The sequence below is a fragment of the Pituophis catenifer genome, unplaced genomic scaffold (genome assembly GCF_029215685.1).
Source record: "Pituophis catenifer annectens isolate HBS135680 unplaced genomic scaffold, rPitCat1.0.hap2 SCAF_1, whole genome shotgun sequence".
Classification (NCBI taxonomy): domain Eukaryota; kingdom Metazoa; phylum Chordata; class Lepidosauria; order Squamata; family Colubridae; genus Pituophis; species Pituophis catenifer.
In genome coordinates, this window is record NW_027256881.1 from 117914064 (window position 1) to 117939865 (window position 25802).

General features: G+C 37.8%; 1 protein-coding gene across 3 annotated transcripts in view; it reads right to left on the reverse strand.

Moving 5' to 3' along the window:
• RIMS1 (regulating synaptic membrane exocytosis 1) overlaps positions 1–25802 on the reverse strand; it is a 268011-nt gene that overhangs the window by 150190 nt on the left and 92019 nt on the right. For all 3 annotated transcript variants that reach the window (XM_070954548.1, XM_070954532.1, XM_070954541.1), the window contains exon 2: positions 2560–2773. In XM_070954548.1, the coding sequence (XP_070810649.1) occupies positions 2560–2773 (214 nt within the window). The remainder of the gene's footprint in view (positions 1–2559; positions 2774–25802) is intronic.

The following is a 25802-nucleotide window of genomic DNA, read 5'->3' on the forward strand; positions in this document are numbered from 1 at the left end:
TTTAAGGATAATTCTAGCATGATTTGTTCATTTCAGTGTAATTCGCACCACATTGGATTAGTGTGAAAAGCTGTTCGGTGTAATAATTTAATAGAAATAAAGTTCCTAAACCTTTAATTTAAACAGAAAAATAAAGTATAATTATCCAAAAAATTATTTTTACATTGTGATCTAGAGCAGTTTTTTTCAAAACTGGGCCTCCCATGGACCTGTGGGATTCTATGAGACCTTTACAGAGTTCCATGAGAGACTAATGGTGAAAAAAGAAAAGACTAAAAGTTCACTCAAATGCAATCACGGTTTTTTTTATCACTAGAGCTTTGTCTCCTGATTGAGGGTCCAGGAATTTATTATTGTGATTGGCTACACAGTCAGCCAGATGATTATATTGGATTTGGCATTTTTAGCCATGTATCAAATGCTTATATTTGATGTGTTAGAAGTATCATTGAAGGATATAAGCTATTCCAAGTAAAGCTGCCTTTTGCAATTGACTTATTTTGATAATGCCAATTACATTCAAACACTTGTGCCACTTGGTTTGGAATTGTGCCTATTGTGCCTATTACTATTACTAATACTATTACTAATTTTATTTTATTTGCCACAATTTTTCTACTTCCATTTTCAGGTCCTTTTTGTTATTTTCTCGAGTTTTTCTCTTCCCTTCTACTTTCTCTGGGTACTGTGATATCCAGACTTTTTTTGTCTTTCTTATTAACAATGATTAAGTCTGGGATGTTATATGGCAGGGTATTGTCTGTTTGAATTCTAAAATACCAGAGCACTTTGCTGCTTCATTTTCAATTACTTCTCTATTTTGTAGTCCTTTTTTGTATTCTTATTTCTTTTGTATCAGAAATGCAAACTCACTCCAGAACACTAAGTGTGAAATGTTAAACAATGACTCAATATTTATTGGCTAAATTAAATGAATTATCTCTACTGAACATGTAGATTTGCAGCATTGACTGATATTGTTAAAAATATGCAAATAAGTGTCACTGAAATGTAGATATGCAGCATTGTTAAAAATATGGAAATATGTTAAAAATTGATCAATACGCAGATATGAAGCATTGATTGATATTGTTAAAAATATCTCATCAGGTTTGTGCTTTTGTTTGCTAAACAATGAATTACAAAAGAATTGTAATTGTAATACAAAAAGATGAAGCATCAGTAAGTATGTAGATTTGCTGAAGTAGAGCCAGACATTCTGGAAAGTTAAGTTAAACAGCCCTAGAAAATATAATTAAGAGCAAAGCTGGAGCTGATGAAATACCAGCCAAACTATTAAAATCTTGCACAATGATGCAACTGTAGTTTATATGCAGGTATACAAGCATCTAAATTTACAGTATATTATAGTGAGACAAGTTCTTTTGCCATTGTTAGGTGGAAAGCACCAGCATATGATAAACATTTTTGTTTCTCTTTCTGTATTTCTTCTTTGCTTGCTCTATAATTAAACTGACCAAAGAGGAAAAACACAGCGGGATCTGTGTGGATTAAAAAGAGGTGTCTCCATACACACAAAGACTATGTCATCTCCAATTGCAGCTCTTGAGGTATGTGGCTGTTTCTACCAAATAGTTGCATCTAGGAAGAAATACAGGTCCCTAGAAGTAACTGGAGGAAATATTTTCCCATTAAACACAGTGTATGAAATTTAGTGTAGAAATTGTTTATAGACAGTAATAAGGCACTGTAGTGAAACAATAAAGAAAAAGCTCCAGCATGCATGAATCAAAACCTACAAAATATTTAGAAAAATAAAAGTAAAGCCATCAACAGATGAAAAAAAAAACATTTAAACTTGTCCTTTGCAAAATTTTAGCATGAATGAGGCATTTAAGCTTACAAAAGGGGGGTGCTTGCCTTAACCATCCCCACTCATGTTTACTCTTACCTTTTATTTTTACATTTTTCAATGTTAATAGACTATTCCTTTAGATACTGTTGCTTAAGCAGCAGCCCCAGCCCTGTGGAGCCCCCTTTCCCAAGATCCTGCCAGTCTTCCAAAAGACTTTAAAAAGCTATCTTCCTTTCCAAATATTGGAATCAGGTGAGACTGGAGTCCAGTAGTTGTAAGTATTGGGGAACGGTGCTTTATGGCATTGGGAACTGTTATAGAGATGTTTGGTTTAACTGTTTCTTTTTTCTTCTTATCACTGTTGCTGTGGGATGCCCAGAGTTATGTCTATAAGATGGGAGGCCACAGAAGTATAATAAATGAATAAAACAAAACAAAACAAAATAAAGACAAGTTCAGAGAAACGACACCTCATCCATGTTTAATTCCTCAACAAGATTCCTAACTCATTTATAAGAAATTGACTTCCCATCCTGTCATACCCACCCCTCCAAAATACAGAGTGAGGAGTTCTAAAAACAAACATAGAGCATGGGCAAATAAAAGGAAATACAAGAGGTTGAGGGGGAGGAGTAGAAAAGAGACAGAAAGGTAGAAAATCATGTAACAAATCAGTAGCAGAAGTCTGCATAAGTAGATTGAACTAGTCAGTCATGATTCATTAGACACAACTGAAAACTTACATTGTTTGATCGTAGAGAAACACGGCCTCCGCATCTGGCACAAAACTTTGTCCGGCAGTAAGAGCATAAATGGCCACAACCATCAGCAAACTTAGTTTTGTGACAGATCCCACACGTGGGCGCATCATCTTTGTGTTCTCCTTGATAACGGCGGGATTCCTCACCTATTTTTCGTACTTGCTCTTTGTAACTTTCAAATTGTTGGTGTAATCTTCTGTAAAGAAAGCAAAACTCTTATTGCAAGGGCATCGAGGCAAACTTACTCATTAAATGAATTGCTCTGAGACAGTTGCATGTGCCAAACTTAACTATTATTCAAGTGCCAAATTGATCTTAAAAATAAATGTAATATCTATAAATGGAATTTATGGAACTATCTGCGTCACTTTTATATTCTGTTAAGGAAGCTATTTAAGCAATCAAAAACGCAATGCATATTTATGGGTTTGAGAGTAGCACGAAGAGCTTTTGTTAAAATATCTTAATATTGACTCCTGTTTTTCTGCCATACATATAATCTCAGAGTTATAAGCAAATTTCAGCACAAAAAGGGTAGCAAGGAAAGTATTCAATATGGAAGAAACTTTTCTTGACTTTGTACATTCACTAAAACATTTCAAATTGTTTCCTTCACTGTGGAATAAGAGAGTCAGAATTATCCCTTTACCATCATTTTGCTCATGGCATTTTCATTACGAAAGATGTCATGCAAGCAATAATAAACTTAAGCATAAAATGTAGACAACAAGATTTGGCTTAATTCCTTAATGCTTATTCTCATTACTGTATGTATTTTCCTTAAAGACTAGTACATCTGAGGTACAGTTCTACTAGCCTCTATTGCAAAAGCTGAAAGACAATTATCTTGAATCCATATTTAAAGAGTTCAGTGAGATTCAACTCCTTATATAACTTATGAACCAAATAAAACAGTATATTGCAGCAGAAACCCAGAAAGGAGAAGATTCAATTTGATTTTTAATAGCAGAGGAATTTGAAGTGTGATCATCACAGAATTTTTGTAACATTTAAAAATTCTGTTTGAATCTGCCATTATTCTTACAGGGGACGTATTAAGAAAAAGAATACAAACATTTATTTCCCCAAACATCATTGTTCTAGTTCATTTAGATAGACACATGATTGTGTTAAAGTAAACAATAAATAAATAAAAATAAGGACTGTCAACAGGACATTTTCTGCAAGACACAGAACTGTAATGTGTAGCTCGCCATATATGTGATGGTTCTTTTCTCTGCCTGAGAATCTAGAATAAGAAAATATCAAAAATCCTACGACCACAGAACTTTACTACTGGTGGCAGATGTCCAGTTCCATTTAAGCATGAGGATTAAATCTAAGCACAGGTTTTTCTGTGTGTGAAAGTAAACAGTGCTTGCATTTTCTTTTCAACCTTTTTTCTTTGTCCTTTCAGTTCAATTTAAAAAACATAACTGTTGTGTTCACATTTACATGATAATGATCAGAAGAAACTCTTTCAAGACATAAATCAGAGAGGCGCCTTCTGGAATGGAGACAATCCCGTTAACATTATGTAGGATAGCAAAGAAGTAAGGCTTATTTCTAATATATTCACTACCTTCCATTCTACCACATGCCCAGCAGATGGCTCCAGAGACTACCATTTCTTCTAGTGTCCCAGATTTCAAAACTGTGCCTCTACTTTTGGGATATTGTAATAATGTTACGATGTAAAACCCTTCTTATACCAAAAATAAACTATCGGCTGTGCAGATAGGAATCAATTAATGTGTTTTAAAACCCTCACTAACTTCAAGTGGTCAGTATGGTTCTCAGTGCTTTGAAAGTGACTAGTATCCAGCTTCTATTCACAATAAATTATTCAGCGCTTGTCTCTTGACCGAGAAACTCTAGTTTTACAAGCAAACCTCAAGATTTAGAACTTTATTTTTGGACTCATGTACACAAGAGAAAATGCATTTTTTTCTTATTTCCAATTTAACATCAGATACATGTCAATAAACCTTATTATATATAAGCTCAGTTTTCATCTAGAAATTATCGTATTTTATTATTCTTCAGAAAATCATCAAAACAAACTGCTGTAATAGGATGAAGCTAACTTGAATCCAGCAATTACACACTCTTGAATGGCCAGTTGCCACCTCTGGTCTAACCTACTGCATCAAGTTCTAAGGATAAAATAGGAAAGAGAACCCTGTGCATTCCCCAGTGAATGTTTTTGAAGGAAAAGGAGATGAAAATGAAATAAACGGTTGCATGAAATTTTTATGAGATCTGTGTTCAGTTCTATGTAAAAAAATTTCAAACCCTGCCTGTGGAATGAATTTAAAGGTTCTGTGCTGCTCTTTGCCTTTTTCAGGCATCGTATTAAACTATAACTGAGTTTGATTTTTGTTTAGCATATTATGTAAATGCAATTGCTCTGGCTTACAAAGCATGCCTTAACCCAGTAATGGCAAATCTTTTCGGCACCGAGTGCCAAAAAGGAAGGGCGTGTGCCCTCGTCTGGGCTGCAACCTGGAAGAGGAGCTACCCAGGGCGCGTATGTGCACCTGAAAATGAATTTCCAATTTCTGGTGCACGCATGCGTGCCAGCCAGCTAGTCTTCCGGGTTTCTGGCATGCATGCACGCATAATGATCAGCTGGCCGGTGAGTATGCTCATGCAGGAAAAGGGAAGACCAGCTCTTCCAATTTCTGGCACTGCCGCACACACGAAGACCAGCTGATCGTCGCATGCACACGCGCGCCAGAAACCCAGAAGATGAATGGGCGATGCCACGCATGCAGGTGACATTGCTCGACGCATGCCATAGGTTAGCCATCATGGCCTTAACCAATGTATTGGACTAACCAAGCCAGTTTACTCAAGAAGCCACAGTTCACACAAACCATACTTAATCGGATATGAAAAACCTTTATTAAACTGTGGCTAGAACTGCAAGTAGAAAGAACTTGCGGCAGCCTTGAATTTCTCTTTGCCTCTCTCCCATAGTTATGAAACCAACTAGGGATTCCGTTATCATAAAGGATTCTGAGCTAGGAAAAAGGACAAAAAAATGAACTAGACCTCCAAATACAGTATACACAAGATCACGGCTACCTTAACCTTTAGCTTTCTTGATTTCAACACAAGAGCACCCAGGAGGCAGACACTCATAGGGCTTCCTCCCTGCTTTCTTACCATTCCTCTACATTTTAACCCTCCCCTCTTTGCATACAGGATTTTGGAACAAGCAGAACTCTCCAAATTCCACAAGTATAACAATCAAAGCATAATATGTAAGCATTTCATGAGGTTTTTTTAAGTTAACTGATGCTCTATATTTTATCCACCTCAAAAGCTGCAAAATAAACATCTAATGAAACATTTAGAGACTTCAAAATCTTGGAAACTAAAAAAGAACAACTGGCTGCTTATGAGTCAGTAATTTTTGACAGCTATAGTACAGGAAGCTGAATACACAAGCTTCCCACTATTTTCCCCAAAAGATCTCAGACACCTGTTCAACCAGGAAGCTGTTTTCAAGCCAGTAGGAACTATTATTCAGTATTATTTTTACATCTTAACACATTTATATATCAAGTGAGCCACTAATGAAAGTTTCATGTATTGCTGGTTTTTTTTCCCCTCCATAAGAGACTATTCTTGTTTATTGCTAAGGGCAATCAAGCATTTTAAGAATACTGCACTCCTAAATTCACTAAGAAACGTTCATTTCTTTTCCTTCCTCTTTTTCACAATAAACAAACTGAATTTGATTAAAATATCTGGTGACAAGAGCATTACATTAATGAGTAACTAATAACTACTCCTAGAAAGCTAAGATATGAAAAAAATAGTATTGGTGGGTTATTTATTTTTTTTCTCCTCTGCAGTAAGTCCCTTTTTTGCTAACACCACTAGAGAAGGCAACTTTGGCATTTGCAGGACCAATTCCTCCTCATATCGTAGTTGTTTGCCAGAATTTGTAAGAAGTAGGTCTAGCCTGAGGAACCAGTTACTCGTGGATAATTGTAGAAAGTGAAGCTTAGATTAAGGAGCCCAACCAGGGATGCACAGATAAGAAGTTTGTCCTTGTTAAGATATTTATATTTACTGGCTGAAGCACTGTGCACTGAGCCAAAATGCACAGTTGTGGTTGATTGGTTGAAGAGTGCTGACTCCTGCATGAGGCAATCTGTGCTGTGATTGGTTGCTGTGGGTGTGAAGGGAGAGTTTCCCTTTTCCCCCATCATTTTCTTCTGTCTGCCCTGTGATTTACCTGATGATTTAGCTCATGATGTTTCTGTTTGCCTGACTATCTTGTTTGATGTATATATAGATGTAAAATATATTTATTTATATAAAACTTGAAGTTTGCGTCAGCGTTTCTGACTTCATTTGGACATCGGCTGTGCAATTCCCCAACAATCCTTAACCACAAAAGCTTGGTGGATGGGTTTGAACCAGTCATCCAGCCTAGCTCACAGGACTGTTGTAGTGAGGGGGAGGGAAATCAAAAAAGGAAGTGCTAGGGATGATGCTTCAAAATGAAAGGAAGGCTATATCTCTAAGAAATAAGTAAAATCACACTTTTATATGCAGCCACCTCTTTCAACAGTTTATCCTTGCAACAGGCCCAAATAGTACACATTACCTTTCAATTAGCATTTGCACTTTGACATTTGTCCATCGATGCCTATCTCTACTAAACAAATTCACTATTTACTCTAGTTTTTCACCATTTATTTATAACATTTGATTATTCACAAAGGTGTCCCTGTCAAACACAACTGTATTAATTTTTAGATCCATACCCATCATTGCATCACAGAATTTACCTAATATTTGCCATTTATCATCCAGATTCTTTACAAACTGCACACCATGTACAAACATCTCTCAATTGGCAGAATAATCCCTTAACAATTTGTGCATAAATACATTAAACAATAAAGGAGAAATTACACATTGCTATTTACCTCCCTGTCAATGTTGAAGCACCTGGTTTATTTTCCTAAAAAATGGGGGGGGGGAATCAAATAAATAAATAATAGTTAGATTTCAACTTCATGTTTATACAAAATATTGTATAATTCAAGCCTATTCATTTTATCTTGGAAAGAAATAAAATATTGTTTCTTTCTTATTTCACATATTTCTCCATGACCTGCTAAAAAAAGCAAAAATCTGGTTTGCAGGCTCCCTGGGCTGCAAAATGCCACACTGAACCTCCTACGTTTGGCTCCTTGTAATATCTTGCAACCTTTCATTCAAGATTTTGCCTACCACCTTCCAAGGCACACATAAAAATTATACAACATTTCATTCAATCTTTCTACCTTTCCCTTTGTAATGGGAAATAATACCATTATTTCAATCATCAGGCACGGATACAAACTTTACACATGTTAAACAACCTGTGCAATCACACCACCAACAATCTGCATCCATATTTTAATAATTTTCCAATTATAGAATCTGCAGACATACCATTTTTTAACATTCTCGCAATGATCAGAAATTCCTTTCCATCAATCTTTTTAGACACTACCATTTATAGTAGTCATTTCAATTCCACTCCTTGACATATTACTATCATACCCATATAAATCTCAAAAATACTCCTTAAAGCCATTCCTGCATCTCAGTTTCATCTCAAATCTCTTCATCACTTTCATTTTTAGTGCTATTTATTCTGCTGTAAGCTCTTTCTTTAGCTCTTTTATGTACTTCCAAAACAATATTTTATTAGCATTAAAATGATTCTGCATATTCTTTCTTTTAATCTTAGCTATCTCCTGCTCTCTATCTGGCTATATTTTTGCAGCTACTTTTTCACTCCTTTCACATTTATGGCATCTTTCCCTCATTATTTTTTTGCAACAATCATCCTCTTATATGCATTTTTCCTCATCCACAGCCAATTCTTTATTTCAAGAAGCATTTTTATACTTCCTCCAGTGTAGCACTACAATTCCCAGGAGACATTGTGGCAGACAGGAATAAGAATGCCTTAGGAGACAGGGGAGCGACAAAATGGAGACTTGGGAAATTACCATGTTTAAAACTGTTATGTAAGAAAATGTTTTAAGTTACTGTTTCCTCTGGAATTGGTAATGAAAATCCTCCTAAGAAAGAACTCCAAAAATTGGCAGTGAACTTTTATCACATCAGCAGAGCTCACTCCGATATTGAGGCTTCCCAGCCTCAGAAGATGAATGCAGAATGGGCATTTTTACACTCAATGAAATTACTATCAAGTTGGACAAAAAAAAAAAAAAACATGCTATTCAAAAGGCTACACTGCTGTTCTTTTCACAAACAGAAGTTGCTTGAATATTTCACCTCATGCACAAATTAAATAGTTTATATTCAATCCAGTGGTTTAAATTCATCATGCAATGCAAGCACCTAATATATCTATACATTCATATTGCAAAAATTAGTTAATTAGATAAATCATCTGAATATGGAAATTTAGATTTGAGATCAAATGGTGAGAAAAAGTACTCTCAAAATATTTTGTGATTAACTCCAGCAAGAAGATATAACCTTGGAGGAAACAACCACAACTGGTGCAGAACCCGAAGTTCTGCAAAGACTCTCCTAGCCACAATTGCCACCTGCTCTTCAAGTTGCGAGTCCAAGAAAACCCTCAAGTTGTGGACCGGATCTGCCTGGGGTAGTGCCACCCCATCCAGAGACAGATATGACAAAGTCCTAGTCTTGGGGTTCCATGTACTCAAAACCATTCAATCTTTCCAGGGTTAAAAGCCTGGTATCCCCCATCTGGGCCCTCACAGTCCCTAGGCACTACAAGAGGACAGCCACAGCATCACTTGGGTCACCAGGAATGGAAATATAGAGTTGCGTATTGTCAGTGTACTACAAATACTTCAATCCAAGGTGACAGATAATCTCAAAAACTATGCAAGGTCTTCTTGGATTGACTATATGGATATTGATGTTATGTGGCAACTCTCGAAAAGTTATGTGATAGACTAATGGGAATTTTAAGAGATTCCCTAAAAGATAACTGAACTATACAAAAGCATGTCTTTGAACTGGTTCTATATATTAGGATATGTTGTCCCAGTTGAAAGAATTAAACCTGACCCAATGAAGACTATTCCGAAGATCTTAGTTATTGAGAATCTGGATTTGCTGGATTCTTTTTTAGTTATCTGTGGCTATCAAATAATGATTATTATCATTTGTGCCATTGATGAACGACAAACAACTCATGCATATAAGCATATGAAAGAATTATTTTGACATCTGCATTCAGCATCTCATTTGGAATTTGCAGTCATGATTTGGTTATTCGATATTCCTGGAAAATTTCTGTAACTTACTCCTTATTGTATCTTCCATTTAGCTGAATTAGGATCAAATTCATTACTGAAAGAGTGTGTTTTAAATTTGTTGGTTATCTATGCTGAATTATGTGGTAGTATCATTAACAAAACTCTTAACCTGTTTCTCAGCATGAAACTTAATTCTCAAGATTCTGAATCCAACAGATATTCACAAATGATCCCTTCTTTTCTGTGACCATTTAAATATATTGTGGTACACTTTTTATGCATGATGACTTCTTGTTACAGAGTGAGAGGGTTGTTATGTATTTAAAGTGAGCAAATTCGATAAAATCAGTTTATGTGTACCGAACAAGTTTTATATGCTAAGTTTTACTGGCCAAAGATGGATTCAGATGTGGAATAGTTTATCAAAAGCTGTGTTCTTTTTCCAACTCAAACTCAATATTTGCTTGATAATCAGCTATTATGCTCTTTTCTACTACTATCTCATCCTTGTCAGAGTTAGCCCCATGTGTATAAATTGATGCTTCTTCTTCTTCCTGGAGCCAGTTTCACTGCCACATATTTCAGCTGATGTCATTGTCAATGCATTGCATATGAGCCATGGTGGCGCAGTGGTTAGACTGCAGTACTGTAGGTTACTTCTGCTGCCTGCCAGCTGTCTGCAATTTGGCAGTTCAAATTTCACCAGGCTCAAGGTTGACTCAGCTTTCCATTCTTCCAAGGTTGGTAAAATGAGGACCCAGATTGTTGGGGGCAATATGCTGACTCTGTAAACTGCTTAGAGAAGGCTGTAAAGCACTGTAAAGCAGCATATAAGTCTAAGTGCTATTGCAATTGCAAGGGATTTGTGTTCATTTAGAATCTGCTAAGGAAGTGTTCATGATAATGTCCAACAATTGTATCTTGTTTCAACTTTATTTTCAGTTTTGTGGTATTCAATATATTTATGCCTCCCTTTACTAACCCAACAATAACAGAAATAAGTGCAGTTTGAAAAAGAAAATATGCAGGCTGCACACTGTAAAGGGAGGAAATGAAAAACAAAAACAAAAAACAGAATTACCTAAGACTTCAATGGCATATTGTTCTACTCTGCTCATGGCTTCAAAGAAGACACCTGCAATTGCTTCTTTCTCAAGACATTTATATGAAGCTTCCTGACACTGTTCTGAAATGACTGTTAGTGATGCATCTGTTGTAGACTATCATCAGAAACACCAGAAACAAGTAAAATATTATGCTGATGCTGCACATATAGTTGTATTTACTCTAAGCTAGCTAAAGAAGCACAACTTTTTCTAAACAGATTCATACCAATTACCCTTTTCATTCATTTTTTGTCTTTTGATGGCCCAATCACTTTTTTTTTTTTTGCTCTCTCATTTTATTCCTACCCATCCATTCTTGTCACTCAGTAGAATAATGTTTTCCTCTGGACTGCATTAATTTAGAATGTTGCACATTTGTTTTCTAAAAACTCAATTCTTATCATTATTCATTGCAGCAAAACAGTCCATTATCAGCTTCTGAATTCCTACCTCCACATGCATCTACATCAATCTAGATGGCATCAGTTCATAATTTAAGAAATTATTTTAACTGTTTCATTCCTAACTGAATCTCCCATTTTATTTCCATTCATATATTCATTAGCTCCAGATCAGACTTTCTTCATTCAGATCTGTATCACCTTGCTATTTTTTCTTAGTTTCATAGGAATACAGCATTTCCGTTGCTTTTATTTCACTCATAAATTAATGTTCTTTCCCTTTTACTCCTGTTAAATTCCAAGTTACAATTTTTCACATATAGTTGTTATCATTAAATGGGCTCATACATTGACCTCATACACACTGACTTCATTATAGCTTGGGACAATCAAGGTTTCCATTTTTCCATAATATTAGGAAGTGTTCTTGCTTAATACTGAACAAGCATTTACAATTTAATATTGATGAAAAGCTCTTTCAACTGACCAAAATGATTGCATATGTAGGTTGCTCCATTGCTGTTGCTGCTGTAATAAAAAAAATGCATATTTCACTTCTGAGATGTGTACAGCTAACTGGGATAAATGATAAGATTTACAAGACCACGTCCCTGCCTGTCCAGCTTCTTGTAAAAATCTTCCTATGTTTATCTTTAATACTGATCGTCTCAATTTACAACCACAATTGAGTCCAAAACTTCTATTGCTAAGCGAGACAGCTGTTAAGTGAGTTTTGTCCTATTTTACGACCTTTCCTGCTGCAGTTGTTAAGTGAATCACTGTAATTATTAATTAGTAAAATGTTTGTTAAAGTGAATCTGGCTTTCCCAATGAATCTGATTGTCAACATGTCACCAAAGGTGATCAAATGGCCCTAGGATACTGCAACTGTTATAAATATGAATAAATTGCCAAGCATCCAAATTTTGATCGTGTGATCATGGGGATGCTGCAACAGTTGTAAATATGAAAAACAGAATGGTCACTAAACAAATGATTATAAATTGAGGACTATCTGTATTAGAAAAAGGGCTTGTCTTTTTGGCTGAATACTATCAAACAAATATATGGAACCAAAAGGTGTGACATTTGCAAAAGGCTACAGGATGAATATAGTGAACAAGTAGAAAAATAATGTAGATTTAACGTTTATTATAACTATAGAAGCATTTACATATGTTTCATGACTTGTACGTACAACAATGTACAGACAAGTGCCACCTATATATTATTTGAATGAATGACACTTAACCCATCCTCGAACCAGCTTGAAGTGGGAATCCTGCTACCTATAGTCTTTAGTGTCCAGTAGAATTGACACAAGGAAAACAGGTTGACTGGTTTAAAAAAGGAAATCCCAAGGTACCGCATTCCTCAAAATAGCCAACAGATTTTATAAAAATATGACCCAATAAAATATGCTTCACTTGAAAATCTGAGAAATGTATTGCTCTCATTTAGATCTGGAAATGATAGGATAATAAAAATAATGAGGAAAGCTAAAAACCTTGTTTTCTGTTTTTTAGACATTAAATCAACCACAGTGTCTAGAAATGTTGCACAATTTTGCACTGTTATTGTTGCAATTTGTCTTAGAATGATATAATCATTGCATTGTATAGTTTTATGTTCTTGAAATATACTGTGTAGAACAGGGATGTCAAACTGGCGGCCCACGGGCTGGATGCGTCATACACAGGCCACGCCCACCACAGCTCCATGAAGAGGAAAAACAACACAAAAGTCAAATGATGGCAACATGACGCCCATGGCGTAGAAGACCTTTATGTATACTTCATCTTTTATCATTTTATCTAGGGTTAAGTCTTTATTACTTTAATCTTTCAAAAACTACTCTCAGCATTTTAGTAACCTAGAAATATCTTACTTAAACAGTTAAATAATTCTGCAATTTTATTTCATTTAAGTATTATTTTTCATTTCATTTCATTTCATTTTCATTTGATTTGATTTATATACCACCCTACTCCCGAACAGCCACAGATAAAACACATAAATACAAAATTTAAAAGCAAAGTAAAACCAAATTAAACAATTTGGCCCAAGACAGATTTAAAACACCCCAATAATTTAAAACAGATTAATATTTACATTCTAAAAAGGGAAAAAGGGAAAAGATTAGGCCAGGCCAGCCTGATGGAATAAAAAGGTCTTAATTTGGTAGCCATTATACATCCTCTTTTGCATTATATTATTTTATTTTCCTTTGTTCTCCGAAAGACACCCATTTTAGTAGAAATTTTTAAAAACTGATCGTAGGCGCCATCTGGAGACAGTTCTTGTAGCTATCTTTCTTAGCCCTGATACTGCATAGTAGAAAGAAACTTTATGAATGGCATTTATGTTGTTCCAGATGGGCAAATGCAAATTAACTGTAACATCTAGTTTGACTTTTCAAGTAAACCTTTATATAAAGGATCAATATTCATATCAAAAAAGATTATGCCCAAGAGAATATAATAAGCCGCAAGGAGCAGGTTGAAAATCCTTAGAATGTAAGCCAAGGCCTCTTGTAACTTTGCTCACGCAAGTAGCATTTTTTTCCCCTGTCTATTTTCATTCTGGGCACTCAAGAAATTGGAGCATCTTATATGAAACAGATGATTCACCAAAGTCAATCCATGGATTTTATGTTTATAAGACTTACCTATTATATTTATTTCAAAGATATATGTCTGCCCATCTCGTGTACTATAATCTTGAGTAGCTCACAGAACAACAATCAAACTAGAAAACAAAACAAAACCACCAGAGACAATACCTCTCCTCCCACCTCCATTTATTCACATTCAGCTACACTGGACTTCTGTCTCCCTCTGCTCCAACACTTGCAGGAAGAGCCAGTTCTTCAAGAGCTTCTAGAAAACCAGAAAGGTATGGGCCTGCTGGATCTCAGGGGGAAAGTATTCCATAGGACAAGGCCTGCCATGGAAAAGGTGCTTAAGTCCTTTAAAGGAAGGGCCCTGGAGTGCCTCCACCCTACCTAGTGGAACAAGTAGATACCCTCCAGATGAAGCATTTCACAAATAAGATGGTCCTTTGCCATTCAGGGCTTTAAAGGGGATACAGGAATTACATCCTGAAAGAGACTGGCAGCCAGGGCAGCTCACACAGCGGTAGTGGTACTATGAGCAAATCATGGAATGCTCTGAACTGCACATTCTGGATAAGTTGCAATTTCTGGATGGCCTTGAAGGGCATAGGACATGTTGCAGGAAGTGACCAGAGCATGAGCAACCATGACCAAGGTCTTTCAATTCAAGAATAGGAGCAACCGCTGTACAAGATAAATCTATGTGAAGGCCACCTTCAGCATAGTTATTATTTCTTCCTTGAGCAGAAGCTGTGAATCCAGGAGAACTGCTAAATTTCACACCAGCTCTATCTGAAATAGTGGTATTTGTCACAGAGGTAACACTTCACCAGAATCAATGGGACCAGAAACCCAGTGCTACTCTGTCTTGTTAGGGTTAAGTCAAGAGTTGGTTCCTCTCCATCCAGGGTCCTAGAGCCCTCAGGCACTGGGCCAACACTAGGCAGCATATGTATATATATATTTGTTTTACTCGCAACAGCAATGTGGAGTTGTGATGGTTGTTTCTTTGGGGGGAGGGAGGTTGTCCATCACATCTGGTGTGAAATCTTGTGGGTACTGTATAAATACCACCATACTACGGTACTGCTTTATAGACTTTGTCATCTCCTTGTTGCTCATCCTGTCTTACCATCTAAAACCTATCATCTGTTTAACACACTGCAAGACAAGAATATTTACCTTCTTTGTTAATTATATATATAAAACCACAGTTGCAATGCTCTTTGGAATTTTATGAAATATTCTATCAAGAGAAGTTGCCTTGTATTTTACCAACCATCAAACCTATTTTTGGCTCAACATTCCAGATGGTTTCCTAAGAGCACTTGGGGATTTCTTAGCTATAGATGGGCAGGAATGCAGAATGCCTGATTGTTCTCTGGCATTCATGGATGCCTGGAGTACTAGATGAGATTGCCCTCAAGCAGCATCTTCAGGACTGGTGCTCCTTGGGTTTCTGAAGAGCTCCAGGGAATAAATGATTTCAGGTGTGCCAAGAACAACAGTGACAAAAACAGAATGAATGAAATTGATTGTGGTTATTGTCAGCCCTACAAAATACACCAGATTAAGACACAGATACCATGTAGGCAGTGGTGGGATTCAAGTAATTTAACAACTGGTTCTCTGCCCTAATGATTTCTTCCAACATCCAGTTTGCCAAACTGCTCAGAAAGTTAACAACCGGTTCTCCCAAAGTGGTGCGAACTGGCTGAATCCCACCACTGTATGTAGGTCGAAAGCTACTTCTATCAGAATGGCTGCAGTAACAGACTCTTGTAAGTAAGAAGGTGCTTCCCCTCCTACTTCTTTATGTGAATTGGGGGCATCTGTCAGGTGTTTTTATAAATTTCTATTCTCATATGGAATTAAGTCATATTTATCTCTTCATTGTCTTGGCAACAATCTTCCTTCTCTCTGTCAAGGCCATTCTCTATATTCTCTACGGGTATACTTCAGGATTATTCCATGATGGTAAAATTGGCAACACATGCTTATTTCTTCCTCTTACGGTATTACATATGCAGAGCTGCATCCAGCAGCTTCTTTAACGTTACCTACTTTTGGGTATGATAAATTGCCAGGGCTGCTGGGTCATTTTTGTTAAAATTCTTTAGATATAATTGCGCACACTTGCTCAGTTAGGTCCTCTGGGGTAAGAACTTGCAATATCATCAGGGAATTGTTTCAAATTAATACTGGACATCATTTGTTGCCTTTTGAGGAACAATTTTGAAAAAATGGAGAATATTTGTTGATGTTTGGGAGTTGGCATCTTCCTTCATATTTTTGCATACCTACATGAAATCAGTCAGAGATGTGCTTATCATCAGTATGCTGATGTTACTCAGTTGAACATTACCATCTAGGTCAGGCCAGGGATGCTGTCGGGGCCTTGACCTAGTACCTAAGTTAAGGAGAATGAGTTAAAACAAATTCAAATTAAATTTCTACAGGATGGAGTTTCTATTGTGGGTGATTTAGCTGGTCTAATTCCAATCTCAAAGTTGGCTTCAGATGGTAAGAGGATATCCCTGGCCTTGAGGTTCTCCTGGATTTACAACTACTGCTTGATTAGGTGGGGCACTAGTTGCAGACCTTTCTGATTCAGGACACTTTTGCTATGGTGACTCATGCACTCATTACCCAGTGTTTAGATTACTCTAACATGCTTAAATTTAGCTGCCCTTGACGAAGACCCAGAAACTGCATCTGGTTCAAAACTGGTAAGAACATCCATACTGCAGCCTCTGAACTGATTAGCAATAGGCTTCCTGGTCTAATTTGACCTTTTGGGTTTTAACCTTTAAAGTGTTTACATTTGTAGGATCTTCTCTTCCAACCAGGCTATGTGTTCATTCCAAAATGGGCCTCTCTGGAATCTCCATTAAGGTGAAATGGCTGGAGCCTGGAGATGTATCCTCTTGATGGAAACCTTCCAAGTGTGATATACCTTGTTTCCAACTTTTAACTATTCAGAATTATGTCCTACGGATATCCTTGATTTCATACAGCTTTTGCTCTCAAAATTTTTTGTCTCAAATGTCAAAGGATAAACGCTAGAATTTTCTCAAGACAGAATTTTGTAGGACCTAAGAATTTCAATTTCATATTTCAATCATAATTTTCATGGTTGCAAGTTCTTCACCATCTTTAACCTCGTGAGCAGTCAAGGAATAGCATTACCAACTATGAGCTTTCTACCAGATTCAAGTCAACAACATATTTTCTGGACACAGAGCTCTAGAGCTTGTATCCCCCAAAATATAATCTGTAAAAAGATGAAACTGAGCAGACAGCTTCAGTTCAATCTCACCTCTGCTATGAACTTCAGCCTCAACTTCTCTTTCAGGAGAATGTTGGTCTACTTTGCAGGTTTGTTTTAAGAAATAGAGTAGCATATTATATGTAACTATATTGAATATTTAAACACTTCCCAGAAGGGTAATTGTGTTCATCTGTTATGGCAAAAATGAAAGAGTCTCTTTGGCATCTTAATAGCTAACAATATCAGGGATAGATTTTCAGGTAATGTAGTCCATTTTAGCAGACACACAGTTGGCTGGTCCAGGAAATGTGGAAGCCATGTCAGAGTGCAAACTGACAGCTTTATTCATGCATTATGGGATCTTGGCACCATAAAATCTGAGAACTCCTATTTGGACTTCAAGTATACCCCTAAGTATGCAGTCTTCAAAATACTCCATGAATTATTTAAAAAAAGAACTATCACAAACTTATGAACAGTAAAACCTCACCATATAATAACTCATAGGAGTTATTTCAAATCTAGTGTATTTTAAAATGATTGATCCTGCTTTGTATAATGTAGTAAAATCAATATCGTCTCCTTAATGGAACGATTCTCAAGGCTGTTTTTAGCAAATTATAAATGAACAGACTAAATAATAGGATTTCAAAAATTAGATTTCCATATGTATGTATTTCAGACATTGGAAGATTAATAATGCAAGTTGTTTGCAATGTTATATTTCTAGAAAAGTGTTTATTTAATACTTTGTTCTAATCTCAAAATTAACACCCCCAGTATAAAAAACAAATATGTAAGCCCATTAAAAAGTTTTAAAATGCTTGACAGACTTGTTACTGTGAGTGGTGTCACATGCTGTTCAATTGTAGCCCCTTGTACCAGGGATGCAGTCTCTCCCCTTATTTCTTTTCTTTTTGCTTTACAAAAAGAAAAGCCAGAGAGCTCATGTATGACAACTGTACCTAATATATAATTTTATTTCTGTTTATCTTCAACGCTGTGTTATAATGTGTTCTTGACTTAGGACCACAACAGGGAGCAGAATTTCTGTCACTAAGAAATGTGGTCATTAAGCAAGTCTTCGTGTGACCATTAAGCAGGTCTTCATGTGATTTTTACTATGCTCATTAAGTGACTCTGGCATCCGCATTGACTTTGCTTGTCAGAAGCCAGATGGGAAAGTCACAAATTGTGATCACATGACCGTAGATTGTAAATGCGAGCAGGTTGCTAAGTCTATAAATCATTATCATGTGATTGTGGGGGTAGTACGATATTCATAACTTCAAGGACAGCTCATAAGTGATTCTTTTTTTCAGTGCCATCGTAACTTTGAATCATCATTATGCAAATGGTCATAAATTGAGGACTATCTGTATATAGAATAAAGGAAAACATGTAGCTGTGATTATACAGAATAAACCATGTGAATTGCTATGTAAGTCTTAACTAAAAAAGCATTTTTGTGGAGCTTTTTTCTTAGTTTTGTATTCTAATCCCTGATAACTAAAACCTCATGCATCACAGTTCCAACCTTCAAGTATTTGTTCTGATTTCAGCATGATAAGTGCCTGGTTCTGATAAGGATATGATTTATATTAAACCTTCAAAGAGTCACACAACAATAGGCATTTGGGAAGACAATGACCAAAGCACACAAATGATACCAATTTTTCTACTTATAGTTTGCAAATACCAAAATAAACTCAATACCGTAATAAGTTATTGGAAGAAATCATCAATCTTAAAGTATCACGTTACTGCCAGTTCTTCTTGGTGGGAACAAATGGTCCATTGTCTTCAAAAAATTGCCAGCACCTAATGCTACAAAAAGGGGGTAAACAATCCAATGCCTCATCACTAGAATTTGCACAGACACCTAACATGGTGTCTACTAGGTACCCCAATAACAATATTTAGGAGGGAAGAAATCCAAAACTGGTGCTATAAAAACAAGCCCCATAAATATTCAGTGGCATGTCAGGTTGGGTGGATGAGACACAGAAAAAAAGTCAGTGAAAATTTCACATATTGAGACACAATACACAGGCTCAACAATCTGCAGAGGAGATCAGAGTCGGTAGAAAAGGAAAGCCAAGCTTTCTATCACTTTGTTTTAGGACCTTTTTCTTGAAAATTTAAGAAGACTTCAGCTGGGGATTGTGAAATTATAATTCTGAACAGTCCACTAATTTAAGATGTTCCTAACTTTATTTGAATGTGCCTTCTGAATATTCTCTTTGATTACCACAGGCTTAGTCGTATGACTCACGAGGCCAAATGTACAAATTATTACAGTTTGCCAGGTTCTCGAGAATCCTCATTTCTGCAACCCTAGATAAGAAGCAAAGCACAAGACTAGTCCTGATGGATCACGCTATCTGGTTGTAACCTGCTGGGTGTCATGTAATATGTGCTGGTGATCTAATTAAGCACCCGCTTAATGTTTAGTTCAGAATGATAAAGACCATTAAATGTCCCAGATAAGCTCTCTCATAATTGCACACAGTGAAGTATTCCTCAGGATAATTTTGTTAAACAGTGGTTTTATTATTTTAAAACATTTCAGTAATAAAACTGGATTATTTTAGGTATTCTAATTTACAAGTGCAGCTTTATATCTGTTTACTGATATAAAAGCCACATGATTGCTTCATATATTTACATGATCCATATTCACATCATTTTCTATCATTTTGTTCTTTTCCTTTTCCAAACTATTCCTCGGTTTACATGGGCTCATATTCTGTTACATGACAAACGATCCGATTTTCTTTATTTCGGAGAGATACAACTCTTAAATTTGAGCTTTTAAAAGTAGTGCCCTTCCATGTCTTATTTGCAGCAAAATCCTACACACATTTTACTCTAAGAAAATTACATTGTGTCTACTTAACCTTTCCACATAGAAAATCCATTTTGAATTGCATGCTAATGTCTATTTTACTTTTTTAATGTATTTATTAGAGATGACAACAGCTGGGGGCCAAAAATTACTCCTGTCAAATCAGAAACCTGGATTCATCTGGTAGTATTTTTATTTCCAAAAAAAAAAAAAAAAAGCAGACATCAATGTCATATCATAAACAGCTTGTGAAACATCTCAGATAGATGGGTCTGGATTGTAACTCAGTTCTTGTTTGCGTACTTTTTAAGCCATAATTGTTTGTTTGTTGGTTTGGTTTAGCTTGGCTCTGCAAGTTGGGCAAAGCCAACCAACTGCAATTTTAATAGCTCATGGTTAAGCTCACAAAGCTTAATTTGATGCATGCCTCTAGGCACAGAGTGGCTGATGTCCAAGGCATACAAATAATCCTTAAGGGTACTTGTGTTGAGTCATCAGCACCACAATGTTAGTGTTTATAATTATATATTATTTTGTTATTTTTCTAACTTGCATTATACCACTAAGAGAAATCTCAGGCTCGATTGCCCAAGACCTCACACCATGTGGTCCTGTCCACCATTAAATCATCTTTCCAAACAGCTTCCACGCTTCCAGAGTCTTTCACCCCAGTTGGAATTGAACCAGATTCCAACATTTCCATTCAATTTCTTCTAGCAATTCTAGTAAGCAACCATAGTTAGAAACAGCCCAGAACTGATCAGATCATAAATTAAACTTCTAGGACAGTATTATGCTGTCCTAAGGTGAATATCTGAAGCTCTCCATGCCAGCAAAGGTGCCAGAGTTGATTCATACTGATCTGATAAACCTCTGTAGAATTCCTTTCAATTTACAAGGCCCAAGGATATGGGTAGTATGTTTGAAATTGTGAACCCAAAGTAGGATGAAATGCCCATATGTCAGCCATGTCACCCACTTCACCCTTTGCCATCCACACCATCTACTATACGACTGTTCCTGACCTGTCAGTGAACCCACTTATAAACACCACTTAAGTGTTTCCACCTATATTGACACATAGGCTGAAACTGACAAAGCATGCCTCAGCAAACACCAGTAAACTTAAACCATAACTAAAGAAAATCCCCCTCAAGACATGAAAATCTCTTACATATACAAAATGACCCTTCAATACCAGATCCATCACCCAAAATTCAATATTTAGGCAGACAAAATAAAACAAGACTATCGTACCCCTGCAGGGTGAGAAAACTGTATTTCTTCACCACTGAATCCAGCGTGCCCCTGAAGGACAATACAGGCACACCAGTGGTGGGTTGCTACCGATTCGGTAGCGACGGCGGTGGGAGGTTCTGCCCACCTGCCCGGATGTCTGTGTGTTGTGGCCTGTCAGTGGCCTGCGCGGATCGTGGCTGATCCCGACGAGGAGGAGGCTGGTGTGGTGTTGTGCCTGCAGCCTGGGCAGCCGGCGCTCGCGTCGGACAGCGAGGAGGCTGAAGAGGATGTGGTGCCAGAGGCAGAAACTCAGCCAGGGCCTTCAGAACCTCCAGAGGCTCCTTCAAGTGGAGAGAGCGAAGTGGAGGAGCCTTTTCTCAATGCTCAAGCATGCAGGGCTGCCAAAAGGCAGGAGTGGCTACTCAGGAGGAGGAGGTCTCCTCGAGAGTAAGGCTTGAGGATAATTGGCTTCTCCCTTAGCCTATTTAAGTCACATGCTATTAGTAAATTTCTTGCTGGAAACAACTTGTAATTAACATCAGAGCATTTTTGGAAAAGTCTTATCGTATCTTGTTCTCTGGGCTTGTTGCCCACCTTTGCCAGACTCTGGTTTTATTCTTGCTACTTAATAAATTTGATAAGGACCGTTGGTGTATGTCAATATCCTCGGGAATCTGGAGCTTGGGCAGAACACTGTGCATGCGCAGAAGCGAATCACAAGCGAACCGGTAGCGACCAAAATTGAAATCCACTACCGAGGCACACCCACATGTTTTTTAAACACAGGAAACGCTTTCCTAGAAATATTGCTGACCTGCCTTTCAAATTTTGTAGCTACCTTCAATTGCTGAGCTGCATGTTGCATGTTGAATAAACCTATCCTTCTCTTCAAGCAGTTGTTCTGTGTGCCATTCAATGACCCGGCTCAGAACGGATAAAGAATTTTCTTCTGACTCCTTCACAGTTTCTTATACAATGTGTAAGTGTTGAATGACCCGATACATCCGTTCTTTGAAAACTAAACTGTCAGTTATCTTACTTAGGAAATGTTTTCCAATACCTTGGTCTACAGAATCTACTCTCAAGGATTTGCCTGATAAATGCACAGCATTTTAAAAGAAATTTGGACACGTATATTTTGAAGGTTTCTTTAGGCATGATTTCCTAAATTATTTTTTACATTATCGTTTTTTCCATTCTGTGATATTTCCCCAGATATTCAAGCAACTGCAGCGTGACAAGATAGCAGAGCATGTTTTTAGTTTTAATCTGAAATTCTTGAACATCAACAAGGCTGAAAGAACTAAAGTACCAGTTAACTAGTCAGGCCTGTTTGCCATATTCAGATCATCTCTAAGCTGTAGTAATAAGCAAATGAAAACCACAGGACACATATTAGCGAGCAGAATGACAGATGGACGAGCAGTTCTAAATGCTCCCACCTACTGTGTGAGTAGATGAAAACAAAGAGAAGCTCACTCATGGAAAATAACTTACAAGAGGCAAGGAAATGTGAAAAGGGAAACAAGGAGTGTGGTCATTAGTACTGAAAGATACACCCCATAGTAATTATGCATAAAACCTGCATTAAAGTTGAAACATGGTTAAGAATAATCTGAAAAAATTAGCAAGAGTTGGAGGGAGGTTTAGACCTTGGGTTTGATTTAAGAATTCCAAATCTAGATTATTGCTACGGTATGACTGTAATGTTTAAAGACCACTAGAAAGGAAGATCCAATTAAATCTCTAGAAATGCTGTTCTATTTTCAAACTTCTTTCCCATCAAAAGATTTTAATATTCAAATGAAATCTATCCTTCTGTTTTATTTAAAGTCTAAGCTGGTCTCTCAGTAACAGCAGGGCCTTTGCATTTCATAGCCAAGAATGCTCCCTTCCCTTATCTTTCATAGACCAAATTACTTAATTCCCTTTCTTCTCAATAGTACCTGATCATATCTATCATCATCCCTTGAACCAATTATCTGCCTCCTAGTATTCCAGATGAAGTCTGACACAAACAAAATAAAGAATAAAGGTGCTTATTCACAGCAGAGTTCTAACCAAGGGTGGGATTCAAAAATTGTAGCAACCAGTTCTCTGCCTGGTTGCTGGGTGGGCGTGGTCATAGCTGATGTGGCCTACTTAGCCTCCTGCACCATGGCAGAGGGGGCATTTTCACCCTTCCCAGGCTCCTGAGGCTGTTCTTGAGATCCAGAAAGGCAAAAAACGGCCTCCCCCAGGCTCAGGAAGCCCTCTGGAGGCCGAAACGGGCCCGTTTCCAGATTTACGGCTTCCAGTAGGCCTGTTTTTCACTCTCCCAGAGTCTCTGTGTGGGCGCTGCACTTACTTGGCATCCAAAATGGGCCACGTGGAAACTCCTGGGAGGGGAGGGGTGGGCGGGGCAGAGTCAGCCAGTCCTTGCAACTATCAGTTCGGTGAACCAGATGTAAAATTAGCATCTGGTTCACCCGAACTGGGCCGAACCGGCTGAATTCCACCTGGTTCTAACCAAAATTCCAGCAGATATTGTTTTCTTTATAGACAACATACCATACAGCAATTTATGACAGTTGCAGTGTCCCAGGGTCACGTGGTACCTTTTGTGACTTCTGACAAGCGAAGTCAATAGAGAAACCTGATTCACTTAACAATCGTGTTACTAACTTAACCACTGAAGCAGGGGTGAAATCCAGCAGGTTCTGGAGAACCGGTAGCGGAACTTTTGAGCAATTTGGAGAACCGGTAGCAGAAATTTTGAGTAGTTCCAAGAACCGGCAAATACCACCTCTGGCTGGCCCCAGAGTGGGGTGGGAATGGAGATTTTGCAATATCCTTCCCCCAGGAGTGGGGTGGAAATGGAGATTTTGCAGGATTCTTCCCCTGGAATGGGGTGGGAATGGGAATTTTGCAGTATTCTTCCCTTGGAGTGGGATGGGAATGGAGATTTTGCAGTATCTTTCCCCTGCCACGCTCACCAGGCCACACCTTGCCCACCAAACCACGCCCACCAAACCAGTAGTAAAAAAAATTGGATTTCACCACTGCAGTGAAGTGATTCACTTAACAACTCTGTCAAGAAAAGTCTAAAAGGGGGCAAAATTCACTTAACAGCTGTCTCACTTAACAATTTTGGACTCAATTGTGATTATAAGTCGAGGACTATCTATACCTGCACATTCTAATGTATGGGACAATTTCAGGAAAGCAATTGGCAGAATCCTAGTAATTCTACCCTCTCCCATCGATGTCATTTATTGGCAAGAAAATGAGCCATCAACTGCACTCCCCAAATCACTGCTCCTGCCAGCCTCATGTCTTGCTAGAAAATCTGCTAAACCCTCTCTAGAAATTTTTTAAGCCTTATTCTGATGTTCTGCTCACTCACATGCACACTTAGTAGTTTTATTAGTATTCCCTGGCACTTCCCTTCACCAAGCAATCAGAATTGTCTCAACAGAATCCCGCTATATAAACAAACCAGCATTAGTCTGCAGAGCAATGGCCCAATGAGTCCACAAAGCACAGGAAAGTTCCCAAACAAGATAAGTCCATCAGGCAAAATAAGTCAACAATTGTTGTGGTCCGCCAGCAGCCTGCAGAGCTGGCAGCAGAGTCGGACAGTGAGGAGTCTGGGGAGGGCCATGAGCCAGTCCTGGAGTCTGGGGAAGGCTCGGACAAGGGCTCTGAGTCGAAGGCAGAAAAAGGGCATCTAGGAGGTATGTGCTGCCTCCGGAGCCTCCAGAGTCGGACCTCAGCGAGGCAGAGGAACAGGGTGAGCCTGTTCCCAGTGCATGCATATGCAGAGCTGCCAAAAAGCAAGAACAGCTAAAACAAAAGGGATGACTTGGGAGTAGGGCTGGGAGATGATTGGCCCCTCCCATAAGACTTAAAACAGGAGCAAAGGCACGTAGGCCTTTGCAGGAAGCAATGTTTGTTCATTCGGTTCAACTTAAAGCCTGAAGCTCTGTTTGATTCTGGACTCCGTGTGGCTTTGCCAGTTAGGTCTTTGGCAGCATGTCAAGGGAGATTATCCCAAAGGACTTCTCCTGAAGGACTCTTTGCAACTAATTGGGATTCATCTGTGAATAAAGAGAATTCACAGCTGTTGCAATAAAAGAGGTTTTTGGGACTACTCGTGTGTTTTAATGACTCAGAAAGTCTAGGTCAGAACAACAATACATGAGGATTCACAAGGCAAGCAGAATCTAAAGTCCATGAGGCACAATCCAAGTCAAGGCACGGTGTCAGTCTGAAAGCAAGGCAGGAATCATGATGACCAGGAAACATGCATCTAGGAAACAAACACGTTGTTCCCAGCGTTGTCTCCATCTGTCTGCTGTGCTAAATATCCAGCTCCCCGTGCAGCCCATCAAGAGGGACGAGGCTACCGCCTCGTCAGTATTCGGACCAACATTCACTTTTCCTGCCTCTTCTCCACGCTACGTGTTTTCAGATCAGGCAAAGAA